Consider the following 26,366-nt stretch of genomic DNA (forward strand, 5'->3'; position numbering starts at 1 on the left):
TGGGCTCCGGTGACCTGTCAGTCAGCGTGTGAACCTGGTCCGGAGGTGTGGGTTGGACCAGGGTTAGGCAGGGAGCGGGTGAGACCGCAGCTAGTCCTTGGTTATCCTCGACTGGGAGGACAGAGCTTCGGAATCAAGAGAGAGAGTTATAGGGCAGTCAGAGACATAGTGAGGTATTTTGCTTTGTGAGTTGAAATTTTGCTGCCCTTTAAGAGGAAACTGTATTCTTTTCAATGTATGAAGTCCAGGTGACCCACCAATGGGTGATCCCTAGAGCAGGCCTTTGGAGGCACATCTACACTAGGAAAGGGGCCAGCGTTTTGAAGTGAAATGATATGTAATAAAGAGCCAGGGCCATCGTTCTGTAAAGTACCCAAGAATGTTCCTCCTCCTCCTTTTTCTCCATTCAGACCATCATCACCTCAAAACTACTTCACTTTCTTGTCTCAAGAACATTTCTTCATTTTTCCTTTTTTCCCTCTAGTTTGTTTTATTATTCTAGCAAACAGACAAAGAGGAAGAAAATAGCATTTTAGTGCCAATGTGTTTGGTTCTTTTCATACATATTGTTTTCTTAAATACAACAGTCTTATGATATGGCAGTTATTATTAGTTCTCATTTTAAAGATGAGGAAATTGAGGCTCTTTCTTCAGAAAAGCCTGAGGAATGGGTTCTTCATCCTTGGCTAATGGAGGGGGGTGTGTGTGTGTGTGTGTGAGATTCTAGGTTAAGAAATAGCATGGCCCTAGGAGGAAAGGTGTGTCGTTCCCGGCCCCCCCCCCCCCGCCCCCCAAGGAGAACAGTGGTTGGGGCTCTGATTGAATAGGGTCTTTGGTGTCAGGCCAAGGAATTTGGACTTAATTTGGAAGGTGATTCAAGGATTTTTAATAGAAGGGAGTGATAGATAGGATTAAAGTGTAGTTTTAGAAAGATTAATCTGGCAATTCTGAATGAGAGCATGGAGAACGAGCGGGGTGTTGTGTCTTTCTGGGTGTAAGATGGGATGGTCCAAAGTGAGAGGAGTGACAGGGGTTATGATCGGCATGGATGTAACATTGCCAAGGAAGAGATGCAGGACTTGGTGGGAGAGAAAAATTTCATATGAAAATTACATGTATATATTTGAGATGGTACATTTTATGATATGTGTATTTTATCACAGTTTTAAAAAGCGAAATGTGTACTTTGCTTTGCTTTCCTGTATGTGGGCCATTAATTACATTGGCTTTGTGATATGTGTGGATTTTAATATTTGGTTGGGAACTTATACTGCATATAATTTATTTAAAGGGAAACAGTAGTTCCCATTTTAGCTGTTAACTTTTGGAATGGCAAAACCCAGTTATGCTGTTATTGTAAAAAAGGAAAGGCTGGCCTTGTTAGAAGACACCTGAAGGATGACAAGAGGGGTAAATGATTCATTTCTTTCCATACGACCTGTATAACCAAATCGCTAGGAGGGACTTATTTTTCAGGCTGTTTTTTTTTTTGGCTGCGCCACACGGCATGCAGGATCTTAGTTCCCCGACCAGGGATCGAACCCGTGTCCACTGCAGTGGAAGCCCGAAGTCCTAACCACTGGGCCTCCGGGGAAGTCCCCATATAGGCTGTTGTTTTATACGGCTAACTGTCAGTGATTCAGTAGTCCAGTTGCCCACCTTGGGCATAAAGAGAAACCAAATAAATCGTTTATCGTCACTGGCCACAGACTGGGGCTGCCTGTAGTAGCAAACGATCATCTCCATCATTTTTTTTTTTTTTTTTTTTAAAGAAATTCACGTTCTTTTATTTATTTATTTATTTATTTATGGCTGTGTTGGGTCTTCGTTTTTTCTGTGCGAGGACTTTCTCTAGCTGCGGCAAGCGGGGACCACTCTTCATCGCGGTGCGCGGGCCTCTCACCATCGCGGCCTCTCTTGCTGCGGAGCACAGGCTCCAGACGCGCAGGCTCAGCAATTGTGGCTCACGGGCCCAGTCGCTCCGCGGCATGTGGGATCTTCCCAGACCAGGGCTCGAACCCGTGTCCCCTGCATCGGCAGGCAGACTCTCAACCACTGCGCCACCAGGGAAGCCCCATCTCCATCATTTTGTGTGCAAGAAAGCATGGAGAATGCAAACTTTTAGAAATTCTATTTCTAATAAACTTAGGTTTAAAAGTTGCTAAGCTGTTTTGATTACTCAGTGGCTGACCTTGAGGCAGCTTATTGGTAAGAGGATAAAATGAAAAATTAATCTCCACATATGCAGAGCTGTTATTTAAACATTTTAGGAATTACTTCTTGTTTATAATGCCGTTCACCAACGTTCTTTGGGAGTAAAAGGATAGAAGTACCAACTTCTGCTCATCCCAGCTCCCCTCTTTGCATTTTAATACTCCCCCACTCTCTTAACTATTCATTATCTCTGTCTTACTTTTTTTAAAAAAACTTAAGTCCATGCTTTATTTAGATTTCCTCAGTTTTTACCCAGTGTCCTTTTTCTGTCCCAGGATCCCATCCAGGAGATCACGTTGCATTTAGTCACCATGTCGCCTTAGACTCCTCTTGCTGTGACAGTTCCTCAGACTTCCCTTGTTTTTTATGACCTTGATAGTTTTGAGCAGGACTGGTCAGGTAATTTTGTAGAATGTCCCTCAATTGGGATTTGTCTGATGTTTTCCCTGTGGTTAGGCTGGGGTGTAATGTGTTTCTGGGATAACCTGCTCTTCTGTCACATCAAGGGGACGTACTATCCATATGACTTATCACTGTTGATGTTGACCTTGGTCACCTGGCTCAGATAGTGTTGGTGAGGCTTTTCCACTGTGGAGTTACTCTTTTCTCTCCCCTTTCCGTACTGTCGTCTTTGGAGGAGAGTCATTTAAGGAGTGGGATTTTTCTTCACCTCCATAAGGGTAGGGCATCTACATAAATTATTTGGAGTTCTGCACAGGAGATTTGTTTGCCTTTCCCCACTTATTCAATCATTTCAATCATTTGTATCAGTATGGACTCATGGATGTTTATTTTATATTTCAGGTTATAACCCAGTATTGCTTTATTTGTTGCTCAAATTGTACCAGCTTGAGCCGTTGGGAGCTCTTTCTGTTCACCTCTGTGTCCCTCTGACATGCTCCTCTCAATGCAGTTTGTTTCTTTTCTTTTTGTCTCGTTTTGGAGCACTTCCTTAATTTCTGGCACTACAGAATGCTCCAGGCTCATTTTGTGCATTTCCTGCCCAGTGCTGGAATTGGCCATTTCTTCAAGGAGCGCTGGTCTCTTTTTCTAGTGGAGAGCAGTGTTAGAAACCCAGGTCTCGGTGCTGGCTGTCCTCACTTTTGGTCTTTGCCAGACATCTGCCCCAGTGCTGGATTCACCTCATATGACTCATTTCTTCATTTTCCTATCAAGTCTTTTCATATGGTTGCCCAGATCTGGTTTTTTAAAATTAGTTAATTAATTAATTAATTAGTCAATTAAAAATTTTTTGGCTGCGTTGGGTCTTCGTTGCTGCATGCGGGCTTTCTCTAGTTGCGGCGAGCAGGGACTACTCTTCGTTGCGGTGTGTGGGCTTCTCATTGCAGTGGCTTCTCTCATCGCGGAGCGTGGGCTCTAGGCGCGCAGGCTTCAGTAGTTGTGGCACGTGGGCTCAGTAGTTGTGGCTCACGGGCTCTAGAGCGCAGGCTTAGTAGCTGTGGCGCACGGGCTTAGTTGCTCTGCTGCATGTGGGATCTTTCCAGACCAGGGCTCGAACCCGTGTCCCCTGCATTGGCAGGCAGGTTCCTTAATCACTGCACCACCAGGGAAGTCCCCAGATCTGATTTTTATACCTGTCAGAATTTTAGCCTAGATCAATACAAAATTATTCCTTGGATGGGCAATCAAGCTGCTTTTATATATTTATTTTAAAAATGTGTTTTGTGTTCTAGTATCAACACTACATAGGAATCTGGCTACAAATTTAGATTGAATTTGGGTGGGTGATATTTTTGGTCTGTGATTTGTCTTTTATTACAGTATTTACAAGAATTTTACAGATTCATGAACCTTAGGGAGATAGTTAAAAACCTATTACAATTAAATTTTGAGCATTTGGTTATATCAAGGCAAAATAAGCAGCTGAAATAGAATGGACCTGGGAGCTAGAGGTTTGCATTTATCATTCCCCAATTTAAGGTGCAGCTTAGATGGTAGAGAATGCCAAGGGTAGCAGTATAGTTAAATGAAGGAGATTAATTAAAGTGTAGGCAACTGGAACGATATAAAATTCACATCTTCCGGATGTAATTTCTTCTCTGTATTTGTGCTTCCTGGGAAACCCTGCCTGAGAACCTGTCTAAGCACGTGTCTTGCTATTAAGCGTTAGGGAGACTGTAAGCTGCAGTGAATGCTCTTCTTTACTCTTTGTCTCAAAACAGAGACACACATTTTCTTTTCTGTTCCCCACATCACATTAATTATTATTATTATTATTTTTAAATTTATTTATTTATTTATTTATGGCTGTGTTGGGTCTTCGTTTCTGCGCGAGGGCTTCCTCCAGTTGCGGCGAGCGGGGGCCACTCTTCATCGCGGTGCGCGGGCCTCTCACTGTCGCGGCCTCTCTTGTTGGGGAGCACAGGCTCCAGACGCGCAGGCTCAGTAGTTGTGGCTCACGGGCCCAGTTGCTCCGCGGCATGTGGGATCTTCCCAGACCAGGGCTCGAAACCGTGTCCCCTGCATTGGCAGGCAGACTCTCAACCACTGCGCCACCAGGGAAGCCCTCACATTAATTATTAATCAGTTTTTTTTTTTTTTTTAATTTTACTAACTGAGACTCAAAACTTAGAGCTTGATAAGATTCTTGGATCTCCTGTGGGGAAAACTTACTCGTGAGGGCCCTGAGGATTTGGAGAAGGCAGGTCTCACCCCCGACCTTCCATGCATCTGTGGAGGACAGTGCGTCTCTGCAGGGCACCGAGCAGCCAGAATCCTTTCAGCTGTGACTGCCAAGCTTGCTGCTGCTGCTTGTGGGAAGCTTTGCCCACCGTGGAGAGCTAGTCCACAGTCGTGCTGTCATTTGGGCACTGCGGAGCTCAGGTGAGGGCGGTGCCCCGCGCCTCTGGTCTGAGCATCTCTTTGTCCCCCTCCCTGGTTCTGACCCGCTGGGTCATTTGCACCTCAGCCTCTAATTCTGATCCCGACTGAGGCTCACGCCTCGGCCTGTGGGTTCTGTGCTGGACAAGGTGAGCCCCTGACCTTAGACCCCTAGCCCCTTGCTACCAGCCCCCCTGCTGAGAGTGCTGCCCACTTAGGCTCCTTTCTCCTCTTGCTCAGATCCAGACACTGACGAGGAACCTGTCAGCCACACAGGTCTCCCGGCTGTGGTTGCAGGTCTCTGGTCTGGTTGTGGGATGAAAAGAGTAGGAACATTCCTTGAAAATCTCTGACCACCTGCCCTCCGTGTTTGAAATGTTATGCTTTCTGTGCTTTTTGTGTAGTGTATTTGATCATGACAAAGTTCCTTCTAGATATCTAAATAGCACAGCCCTGGGGTTGGGTGTATGCTGTTATCTCCATTTTTAGGTGGAAAACTTTCCGACACAAAGAAGCCAGAGAGCACAGGGAATGTTAGTGCTGGGAGGGACATTGGGCCTCACGCCCACTGTCATTAAAGCTCATTCTCTTCACTGGGGTTTGTCCATAGAAACTAGTTTATTTTAGGGAACCGTATGGATGGGTTTTTGTATGCTCTTGCTTGTTAGTTAAGTGACAAGAACGTAGGTCAGTAAGTGATTTCATGGAGCTGCAGAGAGAAGTAAATAGGAAATTCATCATCTCCCTCCATGCATTCATTCATCACTCACAGAACAAATATTTCTTTTACAGCTAGTAAGCAAACCATATTAGGAAAAGTTTAAACTTTCTAGTAATGTGGAAATTGTATAAGAAGTCATCTTTTTGTCTCATAAATATTTATAAAGTTGGGGGGCAGGGTGGCTTAAAGTAACTCTAATGCATGGTGGCAGCAACAGAATTGGTGCAGCCATCTGGGAAATCATTCTGGCATTTGTGTTCACAGATCAGAAAAAATGACCTGTGGTTAGATCACAATTTGGGAACTATACCATCCCTCTTTTTGGAGACTTATAATATTTGTTAGCATAATAGAGGCTGTCCTGCAGAAAGAAATCTGTTCAATGTAGAAAAATTCAGCATTTACTATATGTATTTCAGTGCTGCATTTGTGAAAAGCCTAGTAAGGTCCTTCAAAACTGGTGTCTGTGTTTCGCAGTGTGTGAAGTGCAGCATGTGAAGGTTTTTTTTTTTGTTTTTTGTTTTTTATAAATTTATTTATTTATTTTTAGCTGTGTTGGGTCTTCGTTTCTGTGCGAGGGCTTTCTCTAGTTGTGGCGAGCGGGGGCCACTCTTCATCGCGGTGCGCGGGCCTCTCATTATCGCGGCCTCTCTTGTTGCGGAGCACAGGCTCCAGACGCGCAGGCTCAGTAGTTGTGGCTCACGGGCCTAGTCGCTCCGCGGCATGTGGGATCTTCCCAGACCAGGGCTCGAACCTGTGTCCCCTGCATTGGCAGGCAGATTCTCAACCACTGCGCCACCAGGGAATCCCGTGAAGGGTTTTTAATGTTTTCCTAGTGGAGGTGAGTGTCATGGAAAACATGGATAGGACTTGGAGGGGGGACAGGTTGGGAGGGAAAACGAAGGAGGGCTTTAGTGTAAGTTTGACCTCCTGTTGGGAGAGTCAAGTGGCATATAAAGCTGGCAATTGGAAAGGTGGCTCTGAAGGCAGAATTAGGGCTGTAGGTAGAAATGTGTGAGTTCTGTGAATATATGGGATTGTTGTGACCACAGGGGTGGCCAAGGTTGCCTTTGGACAAAGGTAGATGACAGAGTCTGAAGGGACCCAGGAGGGGAAGAGCCAGGGAGTCAGGGGAAACCCGAGGGGCCCCTAGCAGTGCCTGTAGGGTCCACGAGAGGCCGAGATGGCTGGAAAATGAAATTCTGCTGAAAGGCAGTGGCAGTAAGAAAGGACACAGGCAACAAGGACCAGCACAAGGCAACAAAGAACGGGAATGGACCGTTTTTGGAGTGTTTTCTAGCTATGAGGCACTCGCTTTATTTCATTTAGTAGCTATACACTATTAAATGAACGCATGCATTTTCATTTAACTTTTTATTTTGGAATAATTTTAGCTTCTAGAAAAATTGCAAAAATAATACAAAGACTTTCCAGGTACCCTTTACCCAGTTTTCCCTAGCCACCTTGTGTAATTATAACATATTAATCAAAACTAAAAAATTATCATTGGTATAATGCTAACTAGACTATAGACTTTACTCAAATTTCAGCAGTTTTCACCTAAGTGGAGGACACTATTTGTGTCCGGTTCCCTTTCTCTGTAGCCTTACAGTGTACAGTCAAGCTTTTGTTTTCCAAAGTTACTTGGGTGGGTTCTTTTCCTCCCTACCCTCTTCAGCGTGGGTGTTATGTCATTTGCTTGTGATATAGTTAGTTCTTTGTTACACTTGGTCTCTTATTTTGGGCCTCTCCTCATTCCTGATTGCTTTTATTTTTTGTTTACACACAGTAAAACTCTCCGGGTTTTGACAAAGACATAGATGTGTGTATCCAGCCCCACAGTTGTGATATAGAACAGTTCTGTCACCTCCACGTTTCCTCCTACAGCCTGGATTTTAACCGTGGTTTCAGGCCAGTGGGTAACAAAGGGGTGGGGAAGGAGCTGGGCGGTGTAGGATCTGCCCAACGACTGAGAACTTAACTGTGAAGGCAGTGTGCCCATGGACAGAGCACAGGGGTAGGGTCGCCAGGTTGAGCCTGAGGGACGTCTCTCTAGCCAGTAGGTAGAGGTAATAGGAGCGGCCAAAAGCCCCGGAGCAGGGCAGCAACCTCCCGGTGAGGACCAGCTTGGAAAGGCCAGCTGTGCGGGATCAGGCAGGGTCTGAAGGCAGGCGGACCGTGGGGAGGGGTCCTGCCTGTTGTCTCTGAAGCTGACTGTGGAAAGAAGAAGGTGTGGGGTAGGTACCAGGGGAAGGTTAGAAACAGCCTCTGTCCCCTGGCAGGGTGGGAGTTAATGAGAAGGAAAAGAGAGGGTGGTGGGGCAGAGTGGCACAGAGGGTGCTCTGGGGCACGAGGAGCAGGGATTGGCTGCAATCCTCTCTAGAGGAACCCTGGGCAGCTGCAGAACCATGTGGAAAATGCAAAGGAGCTTTTTACTGCAGAGCTTTTGTTTGACCTGTGAGTGCTTGGAGTTGGGGGGAGTGATGCAAGGAGTAGGCCGAGAACTTCGAGTCGAGCTTCTGGAAAAGGCTGAGCTTTGTAGGGACCATTTGCTTCTATTCCTGTGGGAGGAAGGGGGGGTGGAGGAGGGAAGGGGAGGCGCTCGTAGGTATAGCCTTGAGGGAAAAGTGAAGGATAACCACAGGGAAGGGCAGGGGCTGGATATATTCTTGTCTTTCCCAAGGTTGTGCCCTGATTAAGTGACTCTGTGTTTATATTTCCGGAGCAGTTTGAACTTTCACATCGGTGGTTTTTCAGATCAGGAATATTAGGTATTAACTGAAGAAGAAAACACGGCCTTGGCCAGAGTATCTGTATGTCAATATTGATACCATCAGGATTCAGTGAAACAAGAAGATATCTATTCTGGATGATAGCAGCTGCATTAGCTAATTTCTTATTAACTCATACAGAATTAAAACGCATATTCTTTTCTTTTCACCTTATGTACAGACTGTCTTCTTACACATGGGCAGCTAACCTGGTGGAGGCTGTTTAGAAAGTGAAGTTCTTCTGGCCTCAGCAGGCGGTGTGCAGGGAGCTGGGGGAGCGCCCGCCATTGCGGGAAGGTGAGAGGGGCTGGGCGCTCTGTGGTCCTGGGTCACACTTCTTTCCAGTGGCTGGAGCGGAGCCTCAGACCTACACGGTGACCTGGCTTACCGTCCAGATCCACCCAGGGCCTGATTAGTGTGGAGGATGGAGATGAAGTAAACACTTCTCTTTGGCGTTTTGGCACTTGTATGGGGCCTTCAGTTGGCATGTATTTAAGAGATTCCATAGCTCCATTTATTATTGCTTATTTTTTCCCTCAAAGCTATACACACGTAGCCATTCATGTATGTGTGTGTGTGTGTGTGTGTGTGTGTGTGTGTATTTTCTTTTTTAGTTATTATTTTTTTGAGACCTAAGTGTCTGCCCGTTTTTGGGGCCCAGTCTCCTTGTCCGTCCCCCACCCTTTCCTAGAGAGAAGCACTGAGGCAGAGACGTAGCCGATCAGGTGTTCTGTTTTGTTTTGTTTTTGTTTTTTGTTTTAAACTCCACAAAACTGACATCTGTTCCCAGCTGGTTTAGGAAGAGCGAGCAAAGAAGCATGAAGCAGATTTGTGTAACTGAACCTGCTGTTCGGGATGGAATTGCAGTGAGAAAATATTTTTCCCTGATAAGCAATTCAGATTGAAGTGAGGGAGAAGGAAATGGTCAGTTGGGGAAAAAGAGATGTGATGTCTTTTTCTCTTTTGTGGTTGAAGAGATGTCATGATGGAGAGCGTTGAAAATGCTAAAGGTGAAAAGGGATTGGTGAAGAAGGAAGAGCCAAGGGTGTGTGTGTACTAGTATGAGGGGAAAGGCAGGGATTGGGAGGTAGAGGCCGGGAGAAGCCAACCCCCTGCTTATTTCTTTGAAGACATGAAACCTGAGGGTGCTAAGTCATTTTCTATGAGGAACAAACTAAATGTGAAGCATTGCATAATATAAACACACATTATAAGAACATTGCATATTTGAAGAAAAGAAGGTTAGAAATGTGAGTTAGATTCATTAATCTGTTGAATTACTTCTTCGAAAAGGGCTTCAGTGGCCAGATAAGTGCCAGAAAACAGTGACAAATATAGTCCCCCAAAAGGATAACAGACCTTGGATTATCATAGTTGTTCTTTGAAGTTTGTATAATGCTGTTGAGGCGATCTATAGACTTTGATTTGTTTTTCTTCAGGATTATTATGACTTAGCGTTTATTGATTTTCATTAAAGAAAATGTTAGTTTCTCCATTTACATGGGGAAGCCGATGTGTTGTCACCGGTCACATTGACCTTTGCATATTCATTTTGCAGGCATGTATCTGGGGATTATTTGCAGTTGGGTTCAGTGGTTACATTATGACCGGGAGCTTCTATGCCATCATCCTCTAGTTGGAAATTGACAAGTGGCTCCATGAAGAACAGTTTTTTATTGCAAAGTATAAGAAGTATGATTAAGGGGTGAATGGGTTTTTAAGTTTTTCTTTTGATTTGATAACTTTTGACTTTTACCAACAAAGATGAAATAGCTTACTATAATTTTAAGAGACTTTGGTAGGAAAAGAAGTGTTTTGTCTGTGTCATAGGAGGGAATAGAGTGACCATGTGACAGACTTGAGCTCTTTGATTTTCTCTTTTTATAAACAGGCCTAGCATTTTCCCCCCCAGACATTTTCAAGGTGAAAGGACTTTTATACATTAAGCACAAATGCTGTTAGTGAATTATACGTTATTTATAGGGGGTTTAGTTTTAAATTAAAAGACTGTTAGTGCCTCTGAAGGAAGCTGTATTTTACAGGGTTTAAATGAGATGAAAGACATTATTGCAATAACTAAAACTAATTCTGTTTGAAAGTCAAGCTGTTGAGGGAAAGGGAAGCTAAAATGAGATCTTTTTATCTTATCTTTTAAACGAGAAGACTGAGATTTATCTTTGTAATGTTTTTAAGCAGAAGAATCTATTTTTAAAACAGTACTTAGGAATTGGGGAGAAAAACAGTAAAGAAAACTTTGAAACATAAACATTTCTCTCTGTATTTGATAGAACGGAGAAATGAAGCAGGAGTTAAGCATTTTTTTCCCCCAAGTGGTAAATTCACTCTCGCCTTCCAGAATGTGGGAAGGGTGAGGGTAATAGGACGGTGTGATTGTGGGCATGAAAAACATTTCTATAAACCAAAAAAGAAGTGTGAAGTTACAGACAGCGGTGTTTATTACATTGATTATACAACCCGGGAGAGGTGAACTCACCGCCACTGTGGTCTTGGGTTTCAGACAACGCGATGTGCTTTCAGCGGCCGCTGCACTTGACCTGTAATGCCCGCTGTGCATTTTCACCTTATAGTCAGGATTCAGGTGAACTAGGAGAGCTGACTCATATGTTTTTTGTTTTTTTAAATTTATTTTTATTTATTTATGTCTGTGTTGGGTCTTCGTTTCTGTGCGAGGGCTTTCTCTAGTTGTGGCAAGCGGGGGCCACTCTTCATCGCGGTGCGCGGGCCTCTCACTATCGCGGCCTCTCTTGTCGCGGAGCACAGGCTCCAGACGCGCAGGCTCAGTCGTTGTGGCTCACGGGCCCAGTTGCTCCGCGGCATGTGGGATCTTCCCAGACCAGGGCTCGAACCTGTGTCCCCTGCATTGGCAGGCAGACTCCCAACCACTGCGCCACCAGGGAAGCCTGACTCATATGTTTTTAAACCGCTGCTAATTCACTCTTACCTCTCCACAGTGTCCCAGTACTTCACCCCAAAGAGTTCATCTGGGTTTATCTTCTTCCCTAAAGAGAAAGTATATACATCTTAGGCATTTAGAGGACTGAGGGGTGGGAGCAGGTAGGGCTACATGTCCACAGAGAAAGTTGTTCCTGCATCAGGAATGTCTTCTGGACCCCTTGAGGGGTTTGCAGACGTGGAGGTTCCTCTCTGGGGTTTTCTAAGCCTTCACTCTGCTTTAGTTGTGCAGATAGGAAAAGATACCGGCAGTGTGGTGGGCGACATCCTACCATTGACTGTAAGATTTAATGCTGCTGCTGCCGCCGCCATATGTGAGCACCTGTGTATCCATAAACCAGGCAGGTCCCTGTTGTGTGTGAACAGGAGGGAGATAGTACGAATCATGTATTAATCTTCCAAGTATTCATCAGAATGCCTGCCAGCTGCACTGCCAGTGTGAACTGCCAGTCGCTTAGCAAGTTGTGTTTCACGTGGTGACCCTTTTATCATTTCTTGTGGTTGCGTGTTCTGGGCCTACCACCCACTGAGTATTTGAATTTTCTGTTACGTTCTTTTTGTTCCTGAACTGACTGCCCTCTAGGATGAATGGTGTGAAACTGGATGACGTCTTTTGCTCACCAAAATCATAAGAGGGCGAAGGACATAAATCCCATGTAGCTGTAAAGAAAGGGTTGAGGGATTTAGGCAGAGCCCCGCCACCACTGGGGACCTCCAGAGCCTGGATCCCAGCTTTGGATAAGTGGTGGCATTAAAAAAACCACCTTTCAGGCCCATTCGACTCCAGTGGGGTTTTGGGGGTGGTTCATGAGTCTGTGTTTTGAATTCTCTAAAAAGTGATCTACAAACTTGGATCATCATGGCTGGTAAAGATAGATCGCAGGGATGCTTTGCTAATGGTGGTTTTATTGTGAGTATTCAATTTATAAAGGCAGTATGATGCTTAAAAATAAAACTGGTGAGGGACTTCCCTGGTGGCGCAGTGGTTAAGAATCTGCCTGCCAGTGCAGGGGACACAGGTTCGATCCCTGCTCCGGGAAGATCTGACATGCCATGGAGCAGCTAAGCCCGCGTGCCACAGCTGCTGAAGCCTGCGCGCCTAGAGCCCGTGCTCCGCAACAAGAGAAGCCACTGCAATGAGAAGCCCACGCACTGCAACGAAGAGTAGCCCCCGCTCGCCCTAACTAGAGAAAGCCTGTGCTCAGAAATGAAGACCCAACGCAGCCAAAAATAAATAAATAAATAAATAAATAAAATAAATTAAAAAAAATAAATAAAACTGGTGACATTCAGGGATTATTCCTAAGTGGGTGGACTCTTAAGTGGATATATTGTCTGACAGATGGATTTTTCATTGCCTACATTTTACAGTTCAGCTTCATTTTAAAAAAAATCATAATATCAAACTTTCTCGCTAGATTTGACTTCATATAGATGTTTTCCTGTCATTATATGCTTAGAAGTGTCATACTTTGATGCTGGGGGTACATTATTCCCTGTCTGGTCCTGCAGGCACCCATCTGGGAGAAAAGTGGCCCAGAGTGTTCTCTCTAGGCTAAGCAAACCATCTAGAGAAAAGTGCATGTGACTTCTGAGACATAAGTGCATGGAAAGTGATTTATTCTTTTTTTTTATGATTTTTTTCTGTTGCTTTATCTCTTTATTAATGCACTTAAAAAAATTAATTTATTTATTTTTGACTGCTTTGGGTCTTTGTTGTTGCACGCGGGCTTTCTCTAGTTTTGGGGAGCGGAGGCTACTCTTCGTTGCGGTGCGCGGGCTTCTCATCGTGGTGGCTTCTCTCGTTGTGGAGCACGGGCTCTAGGTGCACGGGCTTCAGTGGCAGTGGCACGTGGGCTCAGTAGTTGTGGCTCGCAGGCTCTAGAGCGCAGACTCAGTAGTTGTGGCACACGGGCTTAGTTGCTCCGCGGCATGTGGGATCTTCCCGGACCAGGGCTCGAACCCGTGTCCCCTGCATTGGCAGGCAGATTCTTAACCACTGTGCCACCAGGGAAGCCCTGGAAAGTGATTTATTCTTCAGCTCCTGTTGAGCCATAAGTGTTTGTTTCATCTTCTACAGTAGTTTTTCCCAACGAAATTCTTTGAAGTGTTTGGATGTGTCCCAGAGTGGGTGAATATGCTGAGGGTGTCTTAGCAGCTGATGATGGATTTATGGTTAATGTGAATTTTCACGGGTATGTTTATTGTTGCCTGAGTAGAAATCCTACTGTGATCCTCATATAGTTATTTTTATTAGGAATGCATGATGTTTTACAGATTGTACAAGAAAAAAATCATTAAATACTTTTGTAAAATGTGAAAGACAACTTCTCAGTGATTTAAAGCAGATTTAAAGGAGGAATGATGTAGTAAATATTGACGAGGAAAGAGTCTAGGTGTCTACAAATCACTTAGGCCGATTCTTCCATTGAAAGTTGCCTAAGATCAGCTGTGATCCTCGTTTCTTCCGACATTGATTGTTGCTTGATTCCCCTCTCTTCTTCCCTTCTTCTCCTTTGCTTTCTTTCTCTCCCTCTCCTTCCTTTTCCAGTTTTTCATTCTCCCTCTTCCCTTTCCTTCTTTCCTTCTCTTCCTGGCTGCTGGCCTCCACAGCAGAAGGAAGGAACAGGCCCAGAGAGATCCCCTTACTTCCTGAGGGTCTCAGAGGCAGTGAGTTGTCGGCAGAGCGGGGTCAAGGCCTGTTCTTATTGTAAGTCCTGTGTTCTGGTCACTGACTTGTGTCCTGTTGGTTATTTGGCATTTATGGTGCAAAGGCAAGTGAGACATTGCCTGTCTTCAGGCAGCTGACCAGGCCAGTAGGTAAGAAGAGACAAGTACACACACACTGTAATACATACAGAGCATAATCGAATCATAAGATGGAGTACTCTGGGGGTTCAGGGAGGAGGAAGAGCTCCCCTACAGTGGAAGGGTCCCTTGTAAAGACCCTAAGCAGTCTGTGTATTTATATATCCTTCATCTTTAGTAACGGCTGTGACTGTCCATTTTCCTAAAACTCTCCATCCTCCTACCATCCAGGGCTTCGTGCACATTAATGCAAGCACTTCTTCATAGACTATTGTCCACCCTCATCTAGGCTGGCTGCCAAAGAGAGGGCCTTCCTCCCCCGGGCTCTGTCACGTCCTTGGGTCCATGTTGTCACGTGCTGGGAGTAATTTCATGGAAGGCCTTTCTCAGCTGCCACAGCCATTTGCAAGACTGTGTTGGCTGAGTAGTGATTAGGAAACAGCTGTGCGTTCCCTTAACCAGCGAAACCACTGGACTTGGGAGGGAGATGGAAGGGACACTACACTTTTCTGCCTGGAGAGTGTTTTTTTCCCCCAACGTAATGGAGGGAATTAAGATTAAGTAAAAACTGATGGAATGAGCTCCTGGGGGAGTTTTGAAAATCTCAGATGGAACTTTATTAGCAGTAGACGGCCTGTGCTGGGTTGGGATGCTCACTTCTGTGGATGAATTGAAATCTGTAATTGGTTTTTTGCCTGTAATATATTGCTTTTAATGTGATATCCCAAATCTGACGGTGACTGTGTGAGCAATAATTTTGCCAGTAGAGTTAAATGCTGTCAAGATCAAAATATGTTTGGAAGTAGCTTTTTGTGAAAATGGTGAGATGAATCCAATGATAAATAACATTTTCTAGTCGTTAACACCAGAACCTGCTCTTCGTGCTAGAATAGTTTTGATCAGCTTGTTAGAGAGGCTCCACGCTGGCAGTGCTGTGCGGCATTTTGGAGGAATTACTTCAAAGCTGTAATCATCAGGGCTTTATACCTGTTTTCCGGATGCTTGTTCACTTTGGCTCAGTGTCCCGACATCATAATAAGTGCAGTTGGCAACTCGCTCTTTTCGTGGTAATCATCAGTGTTCGTGTGAGTCCCATAGGGATGTTTATCTGCATGTTCATTGCTGATGGAATTATTTTCTGTTCGTTTGACAGAACATCTGATCAAATTCATGACCATGGGGGATATGAAGACCCCAGACTTTGATGACCTCCTGGCAGCATTTGACATCCCAGATATGGTCGATCCCAAAGCAGCTATTGAGTCTGGACACGACGACCAGGAAAGCCACATCAAGCAGAACGCCCACGTGGATGACGACTCCCACACGCCGTCCTCCTCCGACGTCGGCGTCAGTGTTATCGTGAAGAACGTTCGCAACATCGACTCCTCCGAGGGCGCGGAGAAGGACGGCCACAATCCCACCGGCAACGGCCTGCACAACGGGTTTCTCTCGGCGTCCTCTCTTGACGCTTACGGTAAAGATGGATCGAAGTCCTTGAAAGGAGACGTGCCTACCTCAGAGGTGACTTTAAAAGACTCCGCTTTCAGCCAGTTCAGCCCCATCTCCAGTGCTGAGGAGTTTGACGACGATGAGAAGATAGAGGTGGACGACCCCCCGGACAAAGAGGACACGCGCTCCGGTTTCAGATCGAACGTGTTGACAGGGTCGGTTCCCCAGCAGGACTATGAGAAACTGAAGGCGCTCGGGGGAGAAGGCTTAAGCAAGACTGGCATCTCGACGTCAGGCAGCCTAGATAAAAACAAAGTTGTTAAGAGAGAAACGGAAGCAAATTCTATAAATCTGAGTGTTTATGAACCTTTCAAAGTCAGAAAAATGGAGGATAAACTGAAGGAAAACTCTGAAAAGGTGCTTGAAAACAGGGTCCACGAGGGGAAGCTGACCTCGGAGAAGAGTGACGCCTCCCTCGGCGGTGTGGTGCCCTCGAGGACCAAGCCATCCTCCAAGCTTTCTTCCTGCATCGCTGCAATCGCGGCTCTTAGTGCTAAAAAGGCCGCTTCCGACTCCTGTAAAGAACCAGTGACCAACTCCCGGGAGTCCTCTCCGTTACCAAAAGAAGTAAACGATAGCCCTAGAGCCATTGAAAAGTCTCCGGAATCCCAGAGTCTCATCGATGGGACAAAAAAAGCATCCCTCAAGCAGCCGGATAGTCCCAGGAGCATTTCCAGTGAGAACAGTAGCAAGGGATCGCCATCCTCTCCTGCAGGGTCAACACCAGCAATTCCCAAAGTCCGCATAAAAACCATCAAGACGTCTTCTGGGGAAATCAAGAGAACAGTGACGAGGGTGTTGCCTGAAGTCGATCTCGATGCCGGAAAAAAGCCTTCTGAGCAGACGGGGCCCATGGTGGCGTCCGTGACGTCGCTGCTGTCGTCTCCGACCTCGGCTGCCGTCCTCTCCTCCCCGCCCAGGGCGCCTCTGCAATCGGCGGTCGTTACCAACGCGGTGGCCCCCGCCGAGCTGACCCCCAAACAGGTCACCATCAAGCCTGTGGCGACTGCCTTCCTCCCGGTGTCGGCCGTGAAGACGGCCGGGTCTCAAGTCATTAATTTGAAGCTCGCCAACAACACGACGGTCAAAGCCACGGTCATATCTGCTGCTTCCGTGCAGAGCGCCAGCAGTGCCATCATTAAAGCCGCCAACGCCATCCAGCAGCAAACCGTCGTGGTGCCGGCCTCCAGCTTGGCCAACGCCAAACTCGTGCCAAAGACTGTGCACCTTGCCAACCTTAACCTTCTGCCTCAGGGCGCCCAGGCCACCTCCGAGCTCCGCCAGGTGCTCACCAAACCTCAGCAGCAAATAAAGCAGGCAATAATCAATGCCGCGGCCTCGCAGCCACCCAAGAAGGTGTCGCGGGTCCAGGTGGTGTCCTCCCTGCAGAGTTCTGTGGTGGAAGCTTTCAACAAGGTGCTGAGCAGCGTCAACCCAGTCCCAGTTTACATCCCCAACCTCAGTCCTCCTGCGAACGCGGGCATCACGTTACCGACCCGCGGCTACAAGTGCTTGGAGTGTGGGGACTCTTTCGCCCTCGAGAAGAGCCTGACCCAGCACTACGACAGGCGCAGCGTGCGCATCGAAGTAACGTGCAACCACTGCACCAAGAACCTCGTTTTTTACAACAAGTGCAGTCTCCTGTCCCATGCCCGCGGGCACAAGGAGAAGGGAGTGGTGATGCAGTGTTCACACTTGATCTTGAAGCCAGTCCCAGCAGATCAGATGATTGTTTCTCCATCAAGCAATACTCCTGCTTCATCTTCCGCCCTCCCGAGCTCCTCGGGAGCCGGCACACACACTGTAACAAAAATTCAGTCTGGCATAACCGGGACAGTCATATCAGCCCCTTCCAGCACACCCATCATTCCAGCTATGCCTCTGGATGAAGACCCATCCAAGCTCTGTAGGCATAGTCTGAAATGTTTGGAGTGTAATGAAGTTTTCCAGGATGAGACGTCGCTGGCCACTCATTTCCAGCAGGCTGCAGATACAAGTGGACAAGTAGAGTATCATTTACATTTTGGTGTTTCGGTGATGGGTCTGTAGACATGAGTGCTCTCTACCATGCCGTTGATTTTAGGGGCGGGAGCTCAGTTAAATGGGGAGATGTGTGTGTATATTTGTGTACACACTCCCACGTGAGAGGATTGTTTTCATAGAGCGATGTTGAAATATGAATCTTATTTAAAAATCAGTTTTTTGGAAGATGATTCTTTTAGACAGTTAGAAACTGTGTACTAGTTGGGTCATGGCACCTTAGATTTAGGGTAAGTAAAGGAGTTCTTAATTGTTGGGTGATTGGAATTTATGTTGGAAGTCTGAGCTCTAGCGAGTGATAGTGTAGACCCATTGGATTAAGTGTTCAAGTCAGGCTACGTCACCAGTGTTCCTGAGTCATTTATTAGTGACCATTTTGGGATTTAAAAATTTCCTGTTGTTGTTTATAATTATTGTCTTTTACAGTTAAACACACCCAGTTGATACCCACTTTTCAGGCGTGTCTGCTTACTTAAGGTGTTGGTCTGGTATATTCAGTAATATTCTCCACTGCAGTGAATTTAAGCTGCTAACGGAAAACCCATCTCCACTTAAATATAGAATACCTTTGAGTTTGTGTTTGTGACATTTTTTTTTTTTTGGGGGCTGCGTTGGTTCTTCACCGCGGTGGCTTCTCCTGTTGCGGAGCACGGGCCCTAGAGTGCACGGGCTTCGGTAGTTGTGGCACGTGGGCTCAGTAGTTGTGGCGTGTGGGCTCTAGGGTGCGTGGGCTCAGTAGTTGTGGCTCGTGGGCTCTAGGGCACAGGCTCAGTAGTTGTGGCGCACGGGCTTAGTTGCTCTGCGGCATGTGGGATCTTCCCGAACCAGGGATTGAACCCGTGTCCCCTGCCTTGGCTGGTGGATTCTTAACCACTGTGCCACCAGGGAAATCCCTTGTTTCTGGCATTTTTGGTTTGTTTTTTTGTGGTGAAGTGTAGGTTGGTGTTGGTGAGATGTATTTCACAATGCGCGTCAGTCAGCGATCTTATCTCTACCATTTGCTTCTCTCCATGAGGCAACTTCTGGGCAGTAGATAAATGTGTTTTACAGATATATGGAAGTAACTGGGCATGTTGAATGAAACTAATTCAAGCTAGAAAGACCATATGATTTATTTTGCAAACCAGGAAACTTGTGATATTGGAAAGGGCGCTAGTTTGAGCTGATATACTCTGGCTCAAACTTCTGTTTTTGAAGACCCAGTGGTAAACTGATCTTTCCCTTATTTGCCTCCACTATCTTGTGACGAGGAGCTTTATGCTGTGGTTCAGACGTCTGGTACTGTCACCGTGATCAGTTCCCCAAGGGCAACTGCTGAGTTAAGTTCTTTGTAGGATTTGAGTTTGGGGAACAAAAGATCAAGAATACCTCAGTGACTTTTCCTCTGGACATTCAGTTGAGTGGAAATGGAGACGATAAAGAGTTTCGAGAACATTCTTGCATCGAGAACTTTGGATGTTACATGTTTCATTGGCTCTGACAGTAAAGTACTCAGGTGGCTAGGCTGGTTTAAGAAGAAGTGATTGATGCAGCCCCCCAGGCGCGTCCTGGTGACAGGGCTTGGGTTCTGTCTGGGTTCCTCTTATCTGGTCACCACTTCATCAAAGGGGCAGTCTTTCTTTCTGTCTTAAAAGGATGCAGTAAAAAAAAAAAAAAGAAAAAGCTGTTTCTGTAGTTCTCTCTGTCCTGCGGGTATTTTGTGCAGGTGGTGGATTATGTCCCGGCTCGCGTGGGCCGGTCTGTATTGGCATGTGGAGCTGCCTTGAGAGATGTCTGTTCCCTTGGGGACCCTTTCTTCCCTGTTTTCCCCTCGTTTTTGTTCTCTGCTAACCATTTAGGCGCATCAGCCGAACTAGGGTCAAATAGGGAAGCGCTTTCCCTCAGGGAGAGAGATTGACGTCTCTTCTTGTGTGGGTGGTGCTTTGCCTTGATTGACTCACTCTTTGTGTTTTGCTGGGACGGGTGTGTAGTGCAGCTCCCCCGTTTCCCCTGGAGCGCTGAGGAATGAGTCAGGGCAGAATATGTGTTAACTCCAGGGCCAGGTAACCCTAGGCCGGACAGTCACCCCGTCCTGGTTCCTTCCTCTGACTCCGCCGAGCTAGGGTCCGCTCAGCCCACCTGAGAAGAGCATTTCTATCGAGTGCGCTTCAGCTGCCGTCTGATCCAGCCACCGCCTGGCTGGCAGCATCAGCGCACCCCGTGGCACCCCCCCTGCTCCTCACTGCCCCTGCTTTCTCCGAAGCCCTGCCCTTCACCACGGTATACCCTCCACAACTTGCCACTCTTCTCAGGCTCAGCCAGGGGTCCTGCGCGCCCCGGGGGCAGCCTGGTCTCTCACCCGGCCGCCCCGCCTGCGCCCCTGGGCGCGCAGCAGCTGCCCCTTCTTCAGCCTCCTTAACACCCTCCTCGAGTCCCTCCTGCAGCCCAGGAGGCCCGTGGCATCCGTGCGGCTCCTGCTGTCCTAGCCTCACGTGTAGCAGGAGCTCGGGTGGTCCCCACCTGTGGTTGCCCCGCCCCCGCCACCACGTGGCGTCAGGTAACCATGGCGATGGGAGGCTGGGGCTGAAGACAGGAAGGACGGCAGAGAAAAGAGAAAAATTCTTCGTTTCGTCTTCTCCAGTTTGCTATTCACATGACCGCTGGCCGGTTTACAGTTTGTGACCTTAAATTTAAGTGTGGGGGAAAAGTCCACCTGTATAAACTGTTTCCTCTCTGACAAGGGCACTTACAACACTTAGTTCAACTTCTCAATTTTGTAAGAAGATCTAAGGGCACCTCAAGCACCAGTCTTTCCCTGAGCGCCTTCTTTCTGTCTTACTTTCCGTTTCTCCGTTGGCCCCCCCATTCCTGGCAACTTGTGGGTGAACTTGAGCCAGAGGAGGCTGCCTCACTGCCCGAGGGTGAGGACCGTTACAGGGTCAGCCCCGGGCACGCGGCTGCCCGTTTTCTCTCCGGGCTCTTCTCAGGTCTACCCAGGCCGGGCTTCCCTGCATCTGCATGTAGGCTTAGAGAGTCATGTACAACAGCTTCCTGTACTGACCCCAGTGAGCGTTGATTCTGGAGGTTAAAGGGTGTGACCTCAGGGCCCTGGCAAGACTAACAGGCCCACTGGCCCTTGCTCCGTGCCTTTCCACGTGTGAGTTTACCGGACCTAGAGAAAGGTGTGCCGGTTCACTGGCAGCGGGGATATTCCTTCCTCCTTCCCTCCCTTCCTCCCATCTGGGATATTCCTCCCTTCCTTTCTCCTGCCCACCTTCTACTTATAATTGCCAAGGTAGTTGAAAAATTTTACGTGATAATGCCGAAAGTATCCCGTGCTAATTAATGCCTTGAGTCTTCTCAGATCATCCCATTTTCAAATTAAACTTTTTATTTTGAGGTAATTGTAGATTCAGGTAAGAAATAATACAGAGGGATCCTGTGTACCCTTTACCCAGTTTGTCCCGATGGCAACATCTTGCAAAACTATTAAACGGTATCATATCCAGGCTGTTGGCACTGGTGCTGTCGATACGTAGAGCCTTTCCGCGACTGTAAGGACCCCTCGTACTGCCTTTTTAGAGCCACAGTCACCTCCCTCCCGCCCCCGCCTCCCTCTTAGCCCCTAGGAGCCACTAATCTCTTCTCCTTTCTGTAATCTTGTCATTTCAGGAATGTTATATAAATGGAGTCATACCGTGTGTAGCCTCTGAGACTGGCTTTTTTCCACTCAGCGTAATTCCCTGGAGATTCATCCAGGTTGTTGGCTATGTCACTAGTTTGTTCCCAGTTTGGGGCTATTATGAATAAAGCTGCCACAAACATTTGTCTGCAGGTTTTTGTGGGAACTCAAGTTTTCCTTTCTCAGGGATAAATCCTTTTTGTGTGCTGGGTTGTATGGTAGTTGCATATTTATATTCTTAAGAAATTCTTTTCCACAGCGGCTGTACAATTTTAAATCTCAAGAGCAATGTATGAGTGATCTAGTTTCTCCACATCCTCACCGACATTTGGTGGTGGCATCATTTTGTATTTTAGCTATCCGGATAGGTGTGTAGTGATATCTTGTGGTTTTAATTTGTGTTTCCTCCATAGCTAATAATGTTGAATATCTTTTTGTGTTTATTTGCCATCTGCATATCCTTTTTGGTGAAATGTCTCTTCTTTTGTCCATTTTCTAATTAGTTTTCTTGTTTGTTTTTACTGTTGAGTGTTAAGAGTTCTTGATATATTTTAGATACTGGTCCTTTGTTGGTATGTGGTTGCAAGTCTTTTCTCCCAGTCTGTGGCTTGTCTTTTCATCTTATTAGGTCTTTGGCAGAATAAATGTTTTTAATTTTGATGAAGTCCCATTTATCAGTTTTCTCTTTTACGGCTTGTGCTTTTGGTGTCAGGTCTAAGAACGCTTTGCTGTAGATCCTAAGAACCTTCTTTTATGTTTTTTTTCTAAAAAAATTTTAGTTTTATGATTTTCGTTTAAGTCTGTGATCCGTTTTGGGTTAATTTTTGTATAATGTGTCAGACTTCGATGGAGATTTCTTTTTCCCCATGCATGTCCTTTTTCTCCAGTACCACTTGTCCAGAAGACTGTCTTTCCTCCATTGAATTGCCTTTGCAGTTTGTCAGACATCAGCTGGCATATTTGTGGAGCCATTTCTGGGACTCTGGTGGACTGACTCCTCCAACTTTATTCTTTCCTCTCAAAATCGTTTTTTAGCTATTCTGGTTATTTTGCCTTTCCATATATATTTTAGAATAGTCTTGTCTATATCTACAAAAAAATTCTTGTTGGAATTTTGATAGGAATTATGTTAAACCTGTATATCAATTTGGGGAGAACTCTTCTTTATTGAGTCTTTCAGTCCATGAACAAAGAATGTCTCTCCATTTATTTAGATCTTCTTTGATTTATCATTTTGTAGTTCTTATCATACAAGTCTTATACATGTTTTGTTTGCTAGCTTTAGCTTTCCTTCTTTCTTTACATGTTTTGTTGGTGCTCCCCCTCCCCCCTGCCCCCCCTTCCACGTGGGCAAGTGTAAATGGTATTATATCTTTCATTGTTCACATGTTCGTTGCTAATATATGGAAACACAATTAATTTTTTTTTTTTTAAATCTCACTAATTTTTTTTTTAATAGCTACTTTATTTATTTATTTATTTACTTATTTATTTTTAGCTGTGTTGGGTCTTCGTTTCGTGCGAGGGCTTTCTCTAGTTGCGGCAAGCGGGGGCCACTCTTCATCGCGGTGCGCGGGCCTTTCACTATCGCTGCCCCTCCCGTTGCGGGCCACAGGCTCCAGACACGCAGGCTCAGCAGTTGTGGCTCACGGGCCTAGTTGCTCCGCGGCATGTGGGATCTTCCCAGACCAGGGCTCGAACCCGTGTCCCCTGCATTAGCAGGCAGATTCTCAACCACTGTGCCACCAGGGAAGCCCCACAATTAATTTTTGTGTATTTATCATGTATTCCTTGTCTTTGTTAAGCTCATTATTGGATTTAGGGTATTTTTTTGGGGGAAAGATTATATTGATTTTTTTTTCAGATATTGAACCAGCCTTGCATCTCTGGGATGAATCCCACTTGATCAAGGTGTGTAATTCTTTTTATATATTGTGAATTATATTTGTTAATATTTTGTTAGTATTTTGCATCTGTATTCATATAGGAAGGGACTTATAATTGGTGTTAGATTTTCTTTAAATATTTGATAGAATTCTTCAGTGAAACCATCTGGGTCTGGAAATTTCTTTTTTGGGATTTTTTTTTTTTAAACACCGGCTGGGCTGGTGGAGGGACTCATAATCACTTGGTGGGGATGAAGTCCCACTTCCCTGCTGCCTTCTCTGATACCATCTGGGTGAGGGTATTAGGATACCTTATTACAGCCTCAGGAGCGGAGGTCTGGGCTCCACCTGGACTTGGTGTGCTATGGGTGAGGCCACAGTGTTTCCTGGGGTGTTTGGCTGGAGTAGAGCAGTAATTGTGTCTTTTGCTAGGCTGCCCCTTTCCGGATCCTTTGGCTAGAGATAGCAGGCTTTTGTTGGGGATTTTTTTGTCTGTGCCCATTGGCGTTTCTGGGTTCCCAGTTTCCTCAGCTCCAAATCGGGGATCCGTGAGGCAAAAAGAACCCCAGAGAACTCATCACTAGGGACCTGAGGTGCCTAGCCAGCCTGCCTTCTCTCTGCCTTTCAGAGTCTCTTTATGTTTGTTGTATATATAATACCCAGGAGTGTTAGTTGTACTTAGTGGAAGGAATAGAGAGACGTACTTCTATTCCATTTCCCTGGAAGTGGAAGTTTCACTCTATTTTTTCAAATACAGCTGTTTTGTCTTCCAGGAGAGAGTGTGTAGTTTACATCATTGGGCTCTGCCTGAGGCCTCCGGCCTGTGATTCTCAGTCACTTTTTGGAGTCAGGCTTCCTAGGAGGACAGCATTCCACTTGACTCTGGACTCCTCTCCTCTTTGAGCCTCAGGCATGTCCCCTGCGCAGTGAGGTCACCTCTGTCTTGGCCTATCTGTGACAGCTGTCAGGAGCGAGCATCTCTTCTTCTCCCTTTCACGTGTGTTGAACCCAGCCTCTTAAGACCTCAGCCCTTCTCTTGAGAATGACTTCTTTGTTTAGTGCAGGCACCATCTCCCTTCTCTTTTTATCTTTCATTTTCTCCCCACTTATATTTTTACCCCTGTTTATGGTTTGAAAGGATCCTTTTCCAGGTTGGTCCAGGGGTGCTTGTTTGAACCCAGTAAAGGACTTCTTTCTCTTTTGACACCAGCTGTGGCTGTCTGTGCGAAACCTCCTCTCACCGCCACCCCGTACATACGTGTTTAGGCTCTGGAGGTTTTGCCAGCACGTCATGGGATAAAGTAAGGTTTTGGTGGCATTTGCTGAATTCTGCCTTGCCAGTTTACTCCTTCTCTTAAAGATATTCTGTGGACAGTCTATACAAGGTAATGATTGACTCAGAGTGCTGCTTTATCATTAACTGGCCCTGTGCTCAGCAAACCCCCATGCAGGTCTCTGTGGTTTAGCTCGAAGCCCTCTTCACCCTGCGTCCCCCGAGCCTGAATCCGAGCCAGGACCCCAGGCATGCTCGGGCCCAGGTTAGCCTGCCCTGCCAGGGTTAGTTACCCTGCCGAGGAGCAGGCCGCGAGGAGTGGGGGGTGAGATGGAGCGTCTGGGGTGGGTCATGCCCTTCCCAGCCGCACTGAACCAAGCGGTGCAATAAAAATGGAGCACGTGGACATCGACTTCTAACACCGGTAAAGCTGCCCTGGTTGGCGGTTTATATTCCACTCTATCCCGTTAATAATTCCTGCCTTGGGGCACACTGAGAAAAGGAGTGGGTGGAGGGGCCAGAGAAGTTTCCCTCTCTCCATGAAGTAGTTAAGAGCTGACAACTGTAGTTTTAATAATTGAAAATTAAACTTATTGGAATGTTGTTGCTTCACCTCTTGGTAAAACCACAACTAAACTTAGCCAAGTACAGACTGGAAGTGCGTATTATAACCTCCGAATTGGTAAAATCAGTTTTCTTCCCGTAGAATCAGAGGATGTTACAGGTCTTTTGCTCAACTCTTTTATTTTACAGTTGAAGAGACAAATGCCCAATCAGTGGCCAACTCAGAACCTGAGGCAAGATTTCTTTATTGCTAGTTATTCTTTCCAGTTTGTGATGCTGGTAACCTAAGACGTAGAAGCATAGAACTTTACAGTTGCAGGGACCATAGGAGTCTTCTGAGAACGGACCCTGGGGTTACATTCAGATTAGCTTCAAGGGTGCAGATAAAGGTGACTTATCTGCAGTGGTCCTTATTTTGGGGGGTTGCTGATCCAGTTTAGGTTCAGGGAGTTTATGGGCATCATTAATAGAACATACCAGGCGTATTAAATTACCCCGAGCAGCCTCCCCCAGGTCTCGTTTCTAGACGTACTCTGCTCCAGCAGCTGCTTCTGGAGGCCGTGGGGCTGCCTCAGTTCCCGCACCCACCCGAAACACCATTATTAGCGTGGTTTTTGGTCCTGCTCTCCTAAATGTTTACTATTAATTTTGGTCAGGCTAGTCCTGTCCCAGTTGATATTTCAGTGTTATCAACTCTTAATTTATCTGTCTTCTTGAGCAATTGTCATCTGAGTAGATTATATGTGTGGACCATACTGCTTTCTGTGAATTTGCTCATTTCACTGTCAACTTTTATTAGGGATTTTTAGTGCAGAATGATTTGAGGACAAAACCAGCACCAATAGCTAGCATTGGGAACAATGGTATATACAGTTATTTCTGCTATAATGCTTGCTTTGTGTTACTTCCATTTAACTGAGATCTAAAATGCAATGCTTTGTGCAAATGCTTTCTCATTGTGAAATTGGGTGAAAGTGAGAGCCAGAAAACAAACTGGTATACTTTTATTATTATTATTATTATTTGGTAGTTATACTGTATATGGAAAATTACGAAACTGCTGTTAATGAGGCAGAAACAGTGTACTTAGCATCTGGGCTGA

The 26,366-nt window shown here is 46.0% G+C and overlaps 1 protein-coding gene across 3 annotated transcripts in view; it reads left to right on the top strand.

Annotated features, from left to right (window-relative positions):
- The first annotated feature begins 8,681 nt into the window (after positions 1 to 8,681).
- The window catches only part of ZNF532 (zinc finger protein 532), a 66,239-nt gene continuing 48,554 nt past the window's right edge, over positions 8,682 to 26,366 (top strand). Inside the window, exons 1-2 of one of the 3 annotated variants that reach the window (XM_082409332.1) lie at positions 8,682 to 8,844; positions 15,482 to 17,844. In XM_082409332.1, the coding sequence (XP_082265458.1) occupies positions 15,499 to 17,844 (2,346 nt within the window). In that variant the 5' untranslated portion in view covers positions 8,682 to 8,844; positions 15,482 to 15,498. The remainder of the gene's footprint in view (positions 8,845 to 15,481; positions 17,845 to 26,366) is intronic. The other 2 variants (XM_082409331.1, XM_082409330.1) reach the window with 2 other exon arrangements.

Source organism: Balaenoptera borealis, assembly GCF_965194805.1.
Source record: "Balaenoptera borealis genome assembly, contig: HAP1_SCAFFOLD_1819, whole genome shotgun sequence".
NCBI lineage: Eukaryota > Metazoa > Chordata > Mammalia > Artiodactyla > Balaenopteridae > Balaenoptera > Balaenoptera borealis.